The sequence below is a fragment of the Juglans regia genome, chromosome 12 (assembly GCF_001411555.2).
Source record: "Juglans regia cultivar Chandler chromosome 12, Walnut 2.0, whole genome shotgun sequence".
Lineage (NCBI taxonomy): Eukaryota > Viridiplantae > Streptophyta > Magnoliopsida > Fagales > Juglandaceae > Juglans > Juglans regia.
Genome location: NC_049912.1, coordinates 27757039 through 27770335, shown reverse-complemented (window position 1 = coordinate 27770335; position 13297 = coordinate 27757039). Strand labels below are relative to the sequence as shown.

The 13297-nt window shown below is 38.3% G+C and overlaps 1 protein-coding gene across 2 annotated transcripts; it reads left to right on the top strand.

Annotated features, from left to right (window-relative positions):
- The first annotated feature begins 980 nt into the window (after positions 1 to 980).
- Positions 981 to 8754, top strand: LOC108993086 (pleiotropic drug resistance protein 1-like). 2 transcript variants are annotated; one of them, XM_035683502.1, is made up of 23 exons: positions 981 to 1554; positions 1689 to 1809; positions 1911 to 1999; positions 2095 to 2179; positions 2407 to 2566; positions 2681 to 2757; positions 3003 to 3056; positions 3168 to 3258; positions 3341 to 3642; positions 3818 to 4099; positions 4186 to 4502; positions 4587 to 4747; positions 4854 to 4957; positions 5043 to 5199; positions 5278 to 5507; positions 5615 to 5947; positions 6481 to 6771; positions 6860 to 6943; positions 7045 to 7178; positions 7329 to 7556; positions 7673 to 7844; positions 7938 to 8192; positions 8312 to 8754. In XM_035683502.1, exons 1-23 carry the CDS (start codon positions 1214 to 1216, stop codon positions 8579 to 8581), a joined length of 4338 nt encoding a protein of 1445 aa, XP_035539395.1. In that variant the 5' UTR covers positions 981 to 1213; the 3' UTR covers positions 8582 to 8754. The 2 variants fall into 2 exon arrangements, with proteins under 2 accessions (XP_035539395.1, XP_035539394.1); XM_035683501.1 differs by having other exon boundaries at positions 3003 to 3258.
- Positions 8755 to 13297: the final 4543 nt, after the last annotated feature.

Genomic DNA, 13297 nt, shown 5'->3' with positions numbered 1-13297 from the left:
AAATAATTCAACTTTTTCAAATCTCAAAACAATAATAATATTAAAAAATATATTTTAATAATATTTTATTCAACTTTTTAATTTTAATCTCAACTCATCTTATCTCATCTCTAAAAACAAACGGGCCCTAAAGTCCAACAAGTCAAGAGAAATCCTCGAGGCCGGAAGGAAAGTACAGAACGCCCGCTCCCCACAATTCATGGGCTGTCCGCCGTTGAAAGCATGAATTTATTGACCACGTTAATTCAACTATACTATTGTTTATTCTCTCTTTCTAGAAGTCCCATCCATCCATCATCATCATCATCATCGGACAGTCAACTTACGCAACTTTTTCTCCGTATTTATTTATTTATTTATTTTTCTCAGTACTAATTCTTTTTTTTAATTGCCTTTGGTCACTGCTGATATCATGTTTCATCTCTTTTATTTATTTTTTTGTTTTACTGAATTACTGCCGATATCATAAGATTCCATCATAAATAATGTGACGTACAATGGATATGGAAAATCCGATCCCCCATGCAATCCATTCAAGATAATTGAAACGGTTGATTCTTCTCACATACGTACTGTTTGGATTTTTGTCAAATTCATACTACATTACTCATCATTTATGACCCGGAATCTAGAACTTGCGTATTTTGTTTTTTTTTTCAATAATTAGATTTTATCTTTTTTTTTTTTAAAAAAAAATTATAAATTAAACGACTCGTTATGGGTTTATAAATTTAATTCGTTTTAAGTATTTATATATATATATATATTGTCTGTCTCTATCCACCACCAACGTATTGAAAAGTAACGACGAACAACTTTTTCAACCATTTTTCATTTTATTTTTTGTTGCATTTAATTTTATTTTCCGCGTAAGTTCTCTTTCACAAAAAAAGGAAGGATTTTAGCCGCCCTCATGGTAGCATCCCTTTGCTACCATCCCTAGTCCTCTGTATATAAGTGTCACGATCTTTCCTCATTTTCGACATTGCTACAACGAGAGAACACAGAGCTGAACCAACCCTATAGAAAGAAAGACATAAAACACTTCTGGGTTTTGGTGGGTTTTTGCAGTTGTTGCAGCATCGTTCTTTGGTACTTCTGTCCACAAGGATTACTAATCGTACATATAGTAAATTTCTGGAAAAAAAATACAAATATTTCTGGGTTTTGGCTGTTTTAGCAACTGCATTAATCTTTTGTTGGGGGTCTAATAATGGACGTCGCTGGTGATATCTACAAGGCCAGTGCTAGTTTACGAGGTAGTTTACGATTACGCGGTTCGTCGGCATGGAGGAATAATGCTGTGGATGTTTTCTCGAAGTCTTCACGAGAAGAAGATGACGAAGAAGCTCTTAAATGGGCTGCCCTCGAAAAACTTCCAACGTTTGATCGCCTAAGAAAAGGTATACTAACTACTTCGAAAGGTGAGGCCAGTGAAGTTAATATACAGAATCTTGGATTTGAAGAAAGGAAGAAATTGCTCGAGAGGTTGGTGAAATTGGCCGAAGAGGATAATGAAAAGTTTTTGTTGAAGGTCAGGAATCGGATAGATAGGTAAGAGCTCTGCCAATTTCTTTTTCTCAAGTTTTCCTGGAAGCCAACTGGAGTTAACTTGTTTTCTTGAATATGTGTACTTATTTTTTCGTATATCATTTAAAATAATTTCTTCGTTTCTTGGAATTTCTCAGAGTTGGGATCGATCTTCCAGCAATCGAAGTCCGATTTGAGCACGTTAATATCGATGCAGAAGTTTATGTAGGAAGCAGAGCTTTGCCTTCATTCTATAACTTCTGTATCAGTATCGTAGAGGTAACTATATATTTTCATCATATATACCATAATCTAAGCTAAAAAAGTTTGATTCCTAATGAGTGTTTTTGTTAATTTGTTCTCGAATTTACACTTCGCAGGGGTTTTTGAATTTTACCCATATTTTATCAAATCAGAAGAAACACTTGTCTATCCTTAAAGATGCTAGTGGAGTGGTCAAGCCTAGGAGGTGAGAGAACAGGCTTATCTATAATCATGAGATTCTGATATTTGGAATGAACTTCTGGGAACCCACGTTTCATGTTGTGCATATCTATTTGACAGAATGACTTTGCTATTGGGTCCTCCAAGTTCCGGGAAGACAACACTGTTATTGGCTTTGGCTGGAAAGCTTGACCCAGATCTGAAGGTGAAGAATATAAATTCATTTCAGCTTCAATCCTTTCTTTTCTCTATTATTTGTAAACTATTGTCATTTTATTCTAATCAATATTTGAAAAATATAGATTCAAAAATTTATTTTTTAAAAAATATTAATATAATCTAGTAACATAATAATAATAATTAAATCTATTATTCTCTGTTTTGGATTTTTAATATCATATCTAATTCGGAAACTGTAACTTCTAATTTCAGTTTTCTGGGAGGGTGACCTATAATGGCCATGACATGAATGAGTTCGTGCCTCAAAGAACTGCAGCCTATATCAGTCAATTTGATCTCCATATTGGAGAAATGACTGTAAGGGAAACCTTGGCCTTCTCAGCAAGGTGCCAAGGGATCGGAACACGCTATGGTTAGAATATTATTTTTTGGCATCACTTTTTCCATTTTCTCCTTTCCTTCAATTAAACTTTTCCGACGAGTAATCTGTAAACGAAAGAATGACCAATATTTTTAAAATGTGCAGATATGCTAGCAGAGTTGTCTAGAAGAGAAAAAGAGGCAAATATCAAACCTGATCAAGATGTTGATATCTACATGAAGGTGAGACAGAAATTATTGGCCTGTAATTATTATCATTGGGAGGTCTCTATCATTTAACTTAGTTCTGGAACAATTAAGACTAACAATGCTTGCAATTAAAATCTTTAGCATGGTTCATATTATGAGCAAGAATTACGGTAAAATTTGGATTGAATAGTCATTAATTTTGTTATTTTTTAAACATGATATATTTTTACAGTTAGTGATGATGGCTTTCTTCTGTTTTTTGGCTTCTGATATATTAGGCAGCAACAACTGAAGGCCAAGAGGCTGATGTGGTGACAGATTATATATTGAAGGTAATTTTCTTATTTTCAATGGAGTTCTGCATGTGGATGACCATTAGGATTTTGGAAGCATTTGCATCATATCCTTCAGATTTTTTAATTTGCTTCATCCTGAACTCACAGGTTTTGGGTTTAGAAGTGTGTGCTGATACCATGGTTGGAGATGAAATGTTGAGGGGTATTTCTGGAGGACAAAGAAAGCGTGTCACAACAGGTACATGAGTTACATGGAAAACAAAACTCACTTTTCCTAATACAAGTTTCCTATCTGATAATCTATGTAACCCAAATTGCAGGGGAAATGATGGTTGGACCAGCAAAGGCATTGCTTATGGACGAAATATCTACAGGATTGGACAGCTCGACAACTTTCCAAATTGTGAATTCGCTCAGGCAATATGTTCATATTCTCGATGGAACAGCAGTCATTTCTCTCCTGCAGCCTGCACCGGAGACATACAATCTTTTCGATGATATCATTCTCCTCTCAGATGGCTACATTGTGTACCAGGGACCCCGTGAAAACGTTCTCGAGTTTTTTGAATCCATGGGCTTTAAATGTCCTGACAGGAAAGGTGTTGCTGACTTTCTGCAAGAGGTTAGTGTAAATCTAGACTTCGTTGGCCTCATTCATACTAATAATGGTCATGCAAATATTTTGGCAAGCCAAAAAGTGCGGTGATAGTAGATTAGCATTGACATGTAGATAAGGAGATGAGCCTTAAATCTGGAGTCTCACGCTTATTATTTTCTTTATGATCAACTGGTCATAGGTGACATCAAGGAAAGATCAAGAGCAGTATTGGGCACGCAAAGATGAGCCTTACAGTTTTGTCACGACCCAGGAATTTGCCGAGGCATTCCAATCATTCCATGTGGGAAGAAGAATAGGAGATGAACTTTCAACTCCATATGACAAGACAAAAAGTCACCCAGCGGCATTGACCACCAAAAAGTATGGTGTTAGTAAGAAGGAGCTATTAAAAGCTTCCTTTTCAAGAGAATACTTGCTGATGAAAAGAAATTCGTTTGTTTATGTCTTCAAGTTAACACAAGTAAGTTTAAAGTTTGTGTTTTTTTTTTCCTGTTGCTTTCATTTTCTACAAACAGGTCTTGACTAGGTTTTCTTCTCTGCTTTTAGCTTTTCATTATGGGACTGATTTCAATGACACTTTTCCTACGGACGAAAATGCCACGTGAAGATGCATCCGATGGAGGAATTTACACCGGTGCTTTGTTCTTCTCTGTGATTATGATTATGTTTAATGGAATGGCAGAGTTGTCTATGACCATTATAAAGCTTCCTGTCTTTTACAAGCAAAGGGACCTCCTCTTCTATCCCTCATGGGTGTATGCTATTCCTCAATGGATCCTCAAAATCCCGATAACATTTTTAGAAGTTGCTGTTTGGGTGTTCATGACCTACTATGTCATTGGATTTGATCCGAACGTTGGAAGGTACTTACAATGAATTTGCTGCACATTTGGCTAATATATCAGTCATGTGTGCTTCCTAATATTTTGCGAATGTCCATATTACAGGTTGTTTAAGCAATACCTGCTGCTAGTAATGATGAACCAAGTGGCCTCTGCACTATTCCGATTCATTGCAGCGATGGGGAGGAACATGATTGTTGCTAATACCTTTGGGTCATTTGCATTGCTCTTGCTTTTTGCCTTGGGTGGCTTTATCCTCGTCAAAGGTAACAACACATTTAACTGTGAAATTGGTTTACCCATTTTTCTTTCCCCATTAACTACAATATACATTAAATAATGCTTCTTTGCTCTGTTTGCTTGCTTCTACAGACGATATAAAGAAATGGTGGATATGGGGTTACTGGATATCACCTTTGATGTATGGGCAAAATGCAATAGTAGTTAACGAGTTCCTGGGAAACAATTGGAAAAAAGTAATTTCTCGAACTGTACTTTTGAAAATTTATGATGTCTGCCTCTTATTAAAAAGCTAATGCATGATTATATTTAACAATAAAGGTTCTCCCAAACACAAACGAAACACTGGGAGTTACAGTGCTGAAGAGTCGTGGATTCTTCACCCACACCTATTGGTATTGGATTGGTGTAGGTGCAAGTGTTGGATTCCTGTTCCTTTTCAACATTGGTTTCGTCATCGCTCTCTCTTATCTTAACCGTGGGTATCTCCTCCTTTTTTCACTTTAATTGTTCTAAACAAATAGGATTTGTTGAAAATAATGGAAATTTTGTGCAGCATTTGGGAAGTCACAGTCTACAAAATCAGACGAACCCGAAAGCAATGAAGAGGGCAAGAGGACGGGGGGAGGCATACAGTTAACACAGAGAGAAAACAGCTCAAGTCAGAGGGGAAGTACCTCATCAGCAATTGAGGCCAGTCGTAATGGGAAAAGAGGAATGGTGCTTCCATTTGAACAACATTCCATCACTTTTGATGAGATTATATATTCTGTTGACATGCCACAGGTAACTTAAAGGATAGGTTCTGGAATAGATGAATTTTTCTGTATTGATTTTCAAAATAAGTATTGCCCATAAACTTCAAACCTAAATTCTTTCAATTGAACTTGCAGGAAATGAAGGAGCAGGGTGTCCTTGAGGATAAACTGGTGCTTCTAAAGGGTGTGAGCGGTGCTTTCAGGCCCGGTGTTCTCACTGCTTTGATGGGTGTTAGTGGTGCTGGTAAAACAACACTGATGGATGTGCTGGCTGGTAGGAAAACTGGTGGATATATAGAGGGGAACATCACAATTTCGGGTTACCCAAAGAAGCAAGAAACGTTTGCTCGAATTTCTGGGTACTGTGAGCAAAATGACATTCATTCTCCTCATGTTACCGTGTACGAGTCCTTGGTCTATTCAGCATGGCTCCGCTTATCCTCTGGGGTTGATTCCGAAACAAGAAAGGTCGGTATTTAAATGACAACTCTCTCTCTTTTATGTTCCTATTTCTCCTAGTGAATTGGCAATCTGGCTTGTGCTCAAACCTGGAGTCTGGAAATTCTTGCTTAAGTTTAGCTTACTTGAATGTTTTCAAATCTGAGCTTGTCTTCTCTTGGCATGGCAGTGGATTATGACAACAAAATTGCAATGAATTTTATACGCTGCCATGTGTGTGTGTACTTTGATTACAAAACTGCATGGCATTGTCAAGTATTGAGTCCCACATTAGGCTGTACCAGGGTTATCTGAGCTATTTAAGCGATTAGAAGGAGCCTTTCTGTGATTAATGCTTTTGGGTTTTTGCAACCCTGGGCCGAGAAAAATAATCTCATTAAATCCACTTATAAGCTGTAATTTGTCATTCTTCAGATTGAGTTTACAAAGCATGTTCTCAATACTCAAGCGTGATATGATGATGAAAGATGGTTGAATTGCCATGATGAGTTTGAATACCACTACCAGAAATCCTGATTCATGATTCTATCTAATTGTTGCAGATGTTCATTGAGGAAGTCATGGAGCTTGTGGAGCTGAACCCATTGAGGAATGCACTTGTTGGGTTGCCTGGTGTAAATGGTCTCTCTACCGAGCAGCGCAAGAGGCTCACTATTGCAGTCGAGCTTGTGGCAAACCCCTCCATAATATTCATGGATGAACCAACTTCAGGTCTAGATGCAAGAGCTGCTGCAATTGTCATGAGAACAGTTAGGAACACAGTGGACACTGGAAGAACGGTTGTGTGCACAATCCATCAGCCAAGCATTGACATATTTGAAGCTTTTGATGAGGTGAGAAGTCTTAATTATCTAGATACCAGGTGAAAATTTGTTGGTTCTCTTGTAGATTTGAACATGACATATAAATCATGTATTGCAGCTTTTCCTAATGAAGCGTGGAGGGCAAGAGATATATGTTGGGCCATTGGGTCACCACTCTTGCCATCTTATCAAGTATTTTGAGGTAGGATGCTATAGAAATCAGAAATACTGACTTCCAAACATCAATAAATCATTTTGTATGTTGAAAATTTCCTAATACGTATACATTTTCTTGTCTTCTAGGGCACCGAAGGAGTCAAAAAAATTACAGATGGTTATAATCCAGCAACTTGGATGTTGGAAGTTACAAGCCAAGGGGAAGAAATTGCTTTGGGTGTAGATTTTACTGATGTGTATAAAAACTCAGAACTATACAGGTATGTTCATGTTAAATCACTGACTGTATCACTTGATTGGAAAAAAAGAAAATCTACAATCTTGACGATGTACTTATAGATCCTTGTCATTATTAAGAACTTCAATTTTTTTTGGCTGAAATTTCTACTCCCGATTGGCATGTGCATCAGGAGGAACAAAGCATTGATTAAGGAGTTGAGCAAACCTGCTCCTGGTTCAAAGGATCTCTATTTCTCGACACAATTTTCGCAGTCATTTTGGACTCAGTGCATGGCTTGCCTATGGAAACAACGCTGGTCCTATTGGCGCAACACACCATATACTGCCGTCAGATTTCTCTTCACGGTATTCATAGCTTTGACATTTGGGACAATGTTCTGGGACCTTGGCTCGAAGACGTAAGTAACTACCAGAATACTCACAACATATGTGTGTATGTATGCATATGTATATGTATATAGACTTTCTTGGTTTACGGCTACATTTTAATTATTCCTTAAATTTTCATTTGCAGGAAGATTATGCAAGATTTAACTAATGCCATGGGTTCCATGTATGCTGCTGTTCTCTTCCTTGGCGTCCAAAATGCTTCGTCTGTGCAACCTGTTGTGGCTATTGAACGAACAGTCTTCTACAGAGAAAGAGCTGCTGGAATGTATTCTGCTTTGCCATATGCATTTGGACAGGTAACTACATATTGCACACTTAATATATATATATATATATATATATAGTTCAATAGCTGGGTAAGTTAATGCAATTTTCATCTATTGTATCAGGTTGCGATTGAGATCCCATACGTTTTCATGCAATCTGCAGTATATGGCATTATAGTTTACGCAATGATTGGATTTGAATGGACTGCAGCCAAATTCTTTTGGTACCTATTTTTCATGTTTTTCACATTGCTGTACTTCACCTTCTACGGCATGATGAGTGTGGCTTTTACACCAAACCACCATATTGCTTCCATCGTATCCTCCGCGTTTTATGGTATTTGGAACTTGTTTACAGGATTCATAGTCCCTCGACCTGTAAGTATTTGCCACTTTAGGTGTGCTGGTTTTTAATTGTACAGACAGGTATTCATAACATTTGCTAACTCTCTTTTTTCCTTTCCTTTCCTTTCATTTATCTACTTGGTCAACAACAGAGGATTCCCATTTGGTGGAGATGGTACTACTGGGCATGCCCTGTTGCCTGGACATTTTATGGACTGGTGGTTTCGCAATTTGGAGATATTAAGGATGTACTTGAGGACAGTGAAATTCTTGGTGAAACTGTGGAAGAATACGTGGAAAGGTCTCTTGGATTCAAGCATGATTTTCTGGGAGTTGTGGCAGTTGTGGTTGCTGGGACTGCCGTGCTCTTTGCATTTATCTTTGCGTTTTCAATCAAGGTGTTTAATTTCCAAAGGCGGTAGACAGATTGTATTTGATTACTTGTATCGGATCATGTTTCAGGATTAATACTAACAATTAGCATTGTCCAAATTCTTTTTTTTATTATTGTCATTATTATTGTTATTAATAATAATAATATTTTGTGAGCATAATAATGTACTTTGATTTAATATAAAGAAAGAGTTGGGTGGCATTCTTAGCTTTTACTTACCACTATATGTGGTTGTGTTTCTTCTTAGCTCCATCCACTAACCTACTAGAATACAAAAAACAATCGAAATCCAACACATCGAAGACCCAAGAGCAAGGTAGAAATGGATCTACCAACACAATCGGAATCAGCATGCATGCTAGTGAGGAAGTTACAAGAAAATTTAACAATTGAAGCCACGACATGATTCAATTATAAGAGATCTCATGCTGAGATAAGTTTAAGTTCTAGCATTGTAACTAACAAACTAATTATTACAATACAAAAGTTATTGAGTTACATGTTTCCTGAACAAAACAACATCCCTGATGCTTATGAATTATATGAAACTACTCATATAACGCTAGATTAGTAGAGATTTTTCTCATGATTCTTAAAAATGGATAAAGACAAAGCAAATCAGAGATCGACAATCAAACTAATTTCCAATACTAAAGTTCAAATCATATAGACAGTACAGTTAGGAAAAACTACCTTGCTTGTTCTTCAGTACCTTGTAGGTCTTATCCTATGCAAAACAAAATATAATATTATGAGCAAATGTTTGATATGATACAAGTAGACTTCATGAGTGAACATCTTCTGTCCAAAAAAACACATTTTTTAAGCAACAAGTTTTTCTTCAAGGTGACAACCCAACCCCATTACAACAAATATGGATTTCAAACCCAAGATTGTGGTCTGCTATCATTAGGTTTTAGTATTAAAACTAGGAATAACTGGGAGTAAGCTGTTAAATGAATATACCCATATCATGATATATAGCTAAAATGGAGTTGTGAAGGGAGAAAATCCCTTATGTTGGGCCAAATAATGGGCCCAGGTCGCAATAGAGATATATGGTTTGGGTTAGATTGGGCCAGACACAGGGCTCAACCATGCCACCTGGTCTGGGCCAAACATGTAATACTTAGCTCAAGGCTCGGGTAGGAGACCCGGGTCGGGCCATACTGACGGGACAGAAGATATAGGCAAAGCTTTGGAGGGAAGGGACACAGCGCACATCACCAGATGGAAGAGACTTGGGACAAAAAGCATGCCGCATTTAATGCAGCCCTAGAGTAGCAACCATGCCGCATTCAATGCAGCCCGGGAGCAGAAGGTGTGCCGCATTTAATGCGACCCAAGGCTCGAGCAATCTACAGTAAACCTAAGACCTTCACAACTCAGCAAGGTGACGGCATAGGAGCTGCTCGGTGAATCAATAGCACAAGTGTATTATCCCCTGCTATGCAACACCCCACTATGGTGGGGGACTGCTCGGTAACTATAAATAAGGCCTAACTCACAACAAACGAGGTAATCAGTCAATCTATCACTAGCTCCTTACAGTATCATTTTTGACTACGGTTTATTATCTTCTTCACCATACTGACTTAAGTATCAGAGGATCAACGGACCTCGAGGTCCCCCCCCATAGTGATTGTGCAGATGATCGCTCGTATACTGGGGGTGTGAAGTTGCCCAGCCCGCAAAACACGACATCAACAGTGGCACCGTCTGTGGGATATCTGTTGTCCCATAACTAGCGTGTCATTCGTATGCCTGCAACAACCCTCTCTCAGCATTCGCAGCGCGAGATGTTGCAGTCCGAAGCAATGGAAGCAAGGTTCAATCAACAGAATGAAGCAATGCAGAAACTTATGGCAGACATGGAGACTCTTCGACAAGAGAACATTGCCTTACGAAGAAATGTCGAAGAAACTGAGGCAAACCAACAGAGTCATCTCTCTGGGGACCACCCTCAGCTTAATGCGACCACCGCAGATGAAGAATGATGCAAAATCAATCTACAAATCCAGATAGAAGTAGCAAAGCAGATAGGTCAACGCACCACGGTGGATCAGCTACTCACCAATGCCAAACTGCCGTACAACAAAGGGATTCTGGCAGTACCAATATCTCTAAAGTTTAAAATTCCTCAGATGGAAGCATACGATAGGTCGAAGGACCCATTGGAACACTTGGAGACTTTCAAGGCTCACATGACTCTCCACGACTTCTCCAGTGAGATAGCATGCAAGGCGTTCCCCCTCATTTTGAAGAGAGCGGCACGAGTTTGGTTCATTTCCCTACGGCCTGGAACCGTGGATAGTTTCAACGAACTAGCACGTCAATTCTTTAACGCAATTTATGGCCAGTTGAACAAGGAGAAGGCCAACTGCCTATTTGTTAACTGATAAGCAGAGGGATGACGAGAGTCTTAAGTTATACATCTCCCGCTTTAACAAAGAGCGGATGACGACAGACGACCAAGACGAAAAGATTACATTGGCAGACTATTAGGAGGATCTAGCCTCGTAATCCCTTTATGACAGAAATTGCCTATGCTCAGGATTGAATAAATAAAACGCCCCCCGACCTAGTCGTTTTTTTACCCAACTAGACCCGAAAATCTGACTCGTTGGTGTGTAAAATGGGAACCGGCTTAACCTGTACCTATTTTTGTTTATGGTCAGGTAATACCCGATACCCGTTTTAAAGCCGAAAACAACATCGTTTTTGGTATATGTATAATTTCAGCTTTATCCTTTTTGTCATCTTCGAGTCTCCAGGTTTCGCCGCTCCAGCTCTACTCTCTCTCGCTCGATGCCCGACGGTCTCCTCTCTTACATCTCAGACTCTCTGTCTTACCATCTCTCGCGTCTCACTCACTCTCTCTCTGTATCCATGTGTCCCAACTCCGTGGCTCTCTCTTTCTCTCAGACTCAATCTCGAACCTCAGCCTCTTTATCAACCACATCTTCACTCTCAGTCGCATCTTCACTTTCTCAGGTAAGAATTACTTTAACTGTTAGGGTTACGTTGGGTTTGGGTTTCGGCATCTCTTAATTTTTGCAACCATAATGAATAAGAAACAAGAAGATTTTGTTTTGTTTTTTGTTTTTTATTTATTTTTATTATTGATATGATTGGTTACTGAAAAAACAAGGATTTCCTAGAACTTTAATAGATTTTAGAAAGTAGAAAACAAAGGAATATGGAAGGGTGAATATAAGATTTTTATCTGCCATCTCTACTAGATCTCAAATGCAAATGCAAATTTGTGTGTTGTTTATTTGGATGGAGGTTTTGTACAAATCTGTGTACATTAGGTGGAATACTTGAAATGAAAAAATTTTCAACAATATCGAAAGCATTGTGAGCCATTCAAATAATTCACGGAGTTTCTTGACTTCTATGGGCAGTGATATTTTGAATGTTGAATTATATTTCTGATGAAAGCTATCTATAACATCCCAATAGATACAACATTCTAGGTAGTGCCTTCGGACTTTGGTCCGAATGGAGTAGTAGTCCTCCCTCCGCGTTGACGAGATTTGGTGGAGTTTGGTATACCCTACCCTGCTTAGTCGGAGTATGGGACTAATCTTTGTCGTGGATAGAGGTGGTATTTTTTCTAAGATCTAGGTCTTTAGAGGTGGTAACATTCTAGAGAAAGAATTGTCGGTGCTAAACACAGATAGCTTCTCCTCATCTCTCTCTCGCCATCGTCTCTCTCATCAACTCTCTCTCTCATCAGCGTCTCTCTCTCATTAGCATCTTTCTCTCTCATCATCATCTCTCTCTCTCATTGACTCTCTCTCCAGGTTCTCATTCTCATCTCGATCTCTCTCTCATCGTCTATCTCTCATCGTCACTCTCTCTCTCTCATTGTCTCTCTCTCTCATCTCGGTCTCTCTCTCATTTCCCCTCTCTCTAATTTTAAATTTAAGAGATGTGTGGTTTAGATGATGCTACATAGTATATGCAAAAATAGCTGCTCTTAACAATGGCTGCTTCCAATAATATTTCTTCTGTATAGGGGACAAAATCAGAAAATTTAATTTGGAAGGTAGAGTTCTAATATTAAGACGTTTTTAACAGAAAATTAACTTATAGAGTCTAAAATAGATATAAAAAAAGGCACCATAAAAAGGAAAAAAAAAATCACTCATAAACTTCATGTAAATATAATTAGGGGTGCTACTTGCCCCATATGGGGCGAGGTAGCCCCCACCCCGCCCCCGCATGGGCGAGGGGTCATGCGTGTAATCCTCCCCCCGCCCCTAGAGTGCGGGGGCGGGGGACCCCGTCCCGGCTGACGGGGTGCTGGTGGATGGGGTCCTCCGACCGCCCCCCGCACCCCAAAGGCCCAGTAGCGATTTTTGGTCCATTTTTTACCCAAAAACCGCTGAAATGGGCCTAAAATGGCCCAGAAACAGCTTCTAGGCCATTTTGGGCCCATAAAAATAGAAATTTTTGATTTTTTAAAAAAAAAAGTTTAAAAAAAAAAAGTTTCATGAATGAAAATAATATATACATACACAATTTTATATAATTAAGACTAATGAAGTATTACTATAGACTACAAGTCTATTACCTAATAAACTAATAAATAATAATAATAACTAAACTATTACAAAAAATAAAATAGAAAGTCTAAACAATTACAAAATTACAAAAAAAAAAAAAGTGTCCAAGGGACATTGTATCAACATTACAAAATTACAAATCAAATACATAATACATACATCTAATTCAA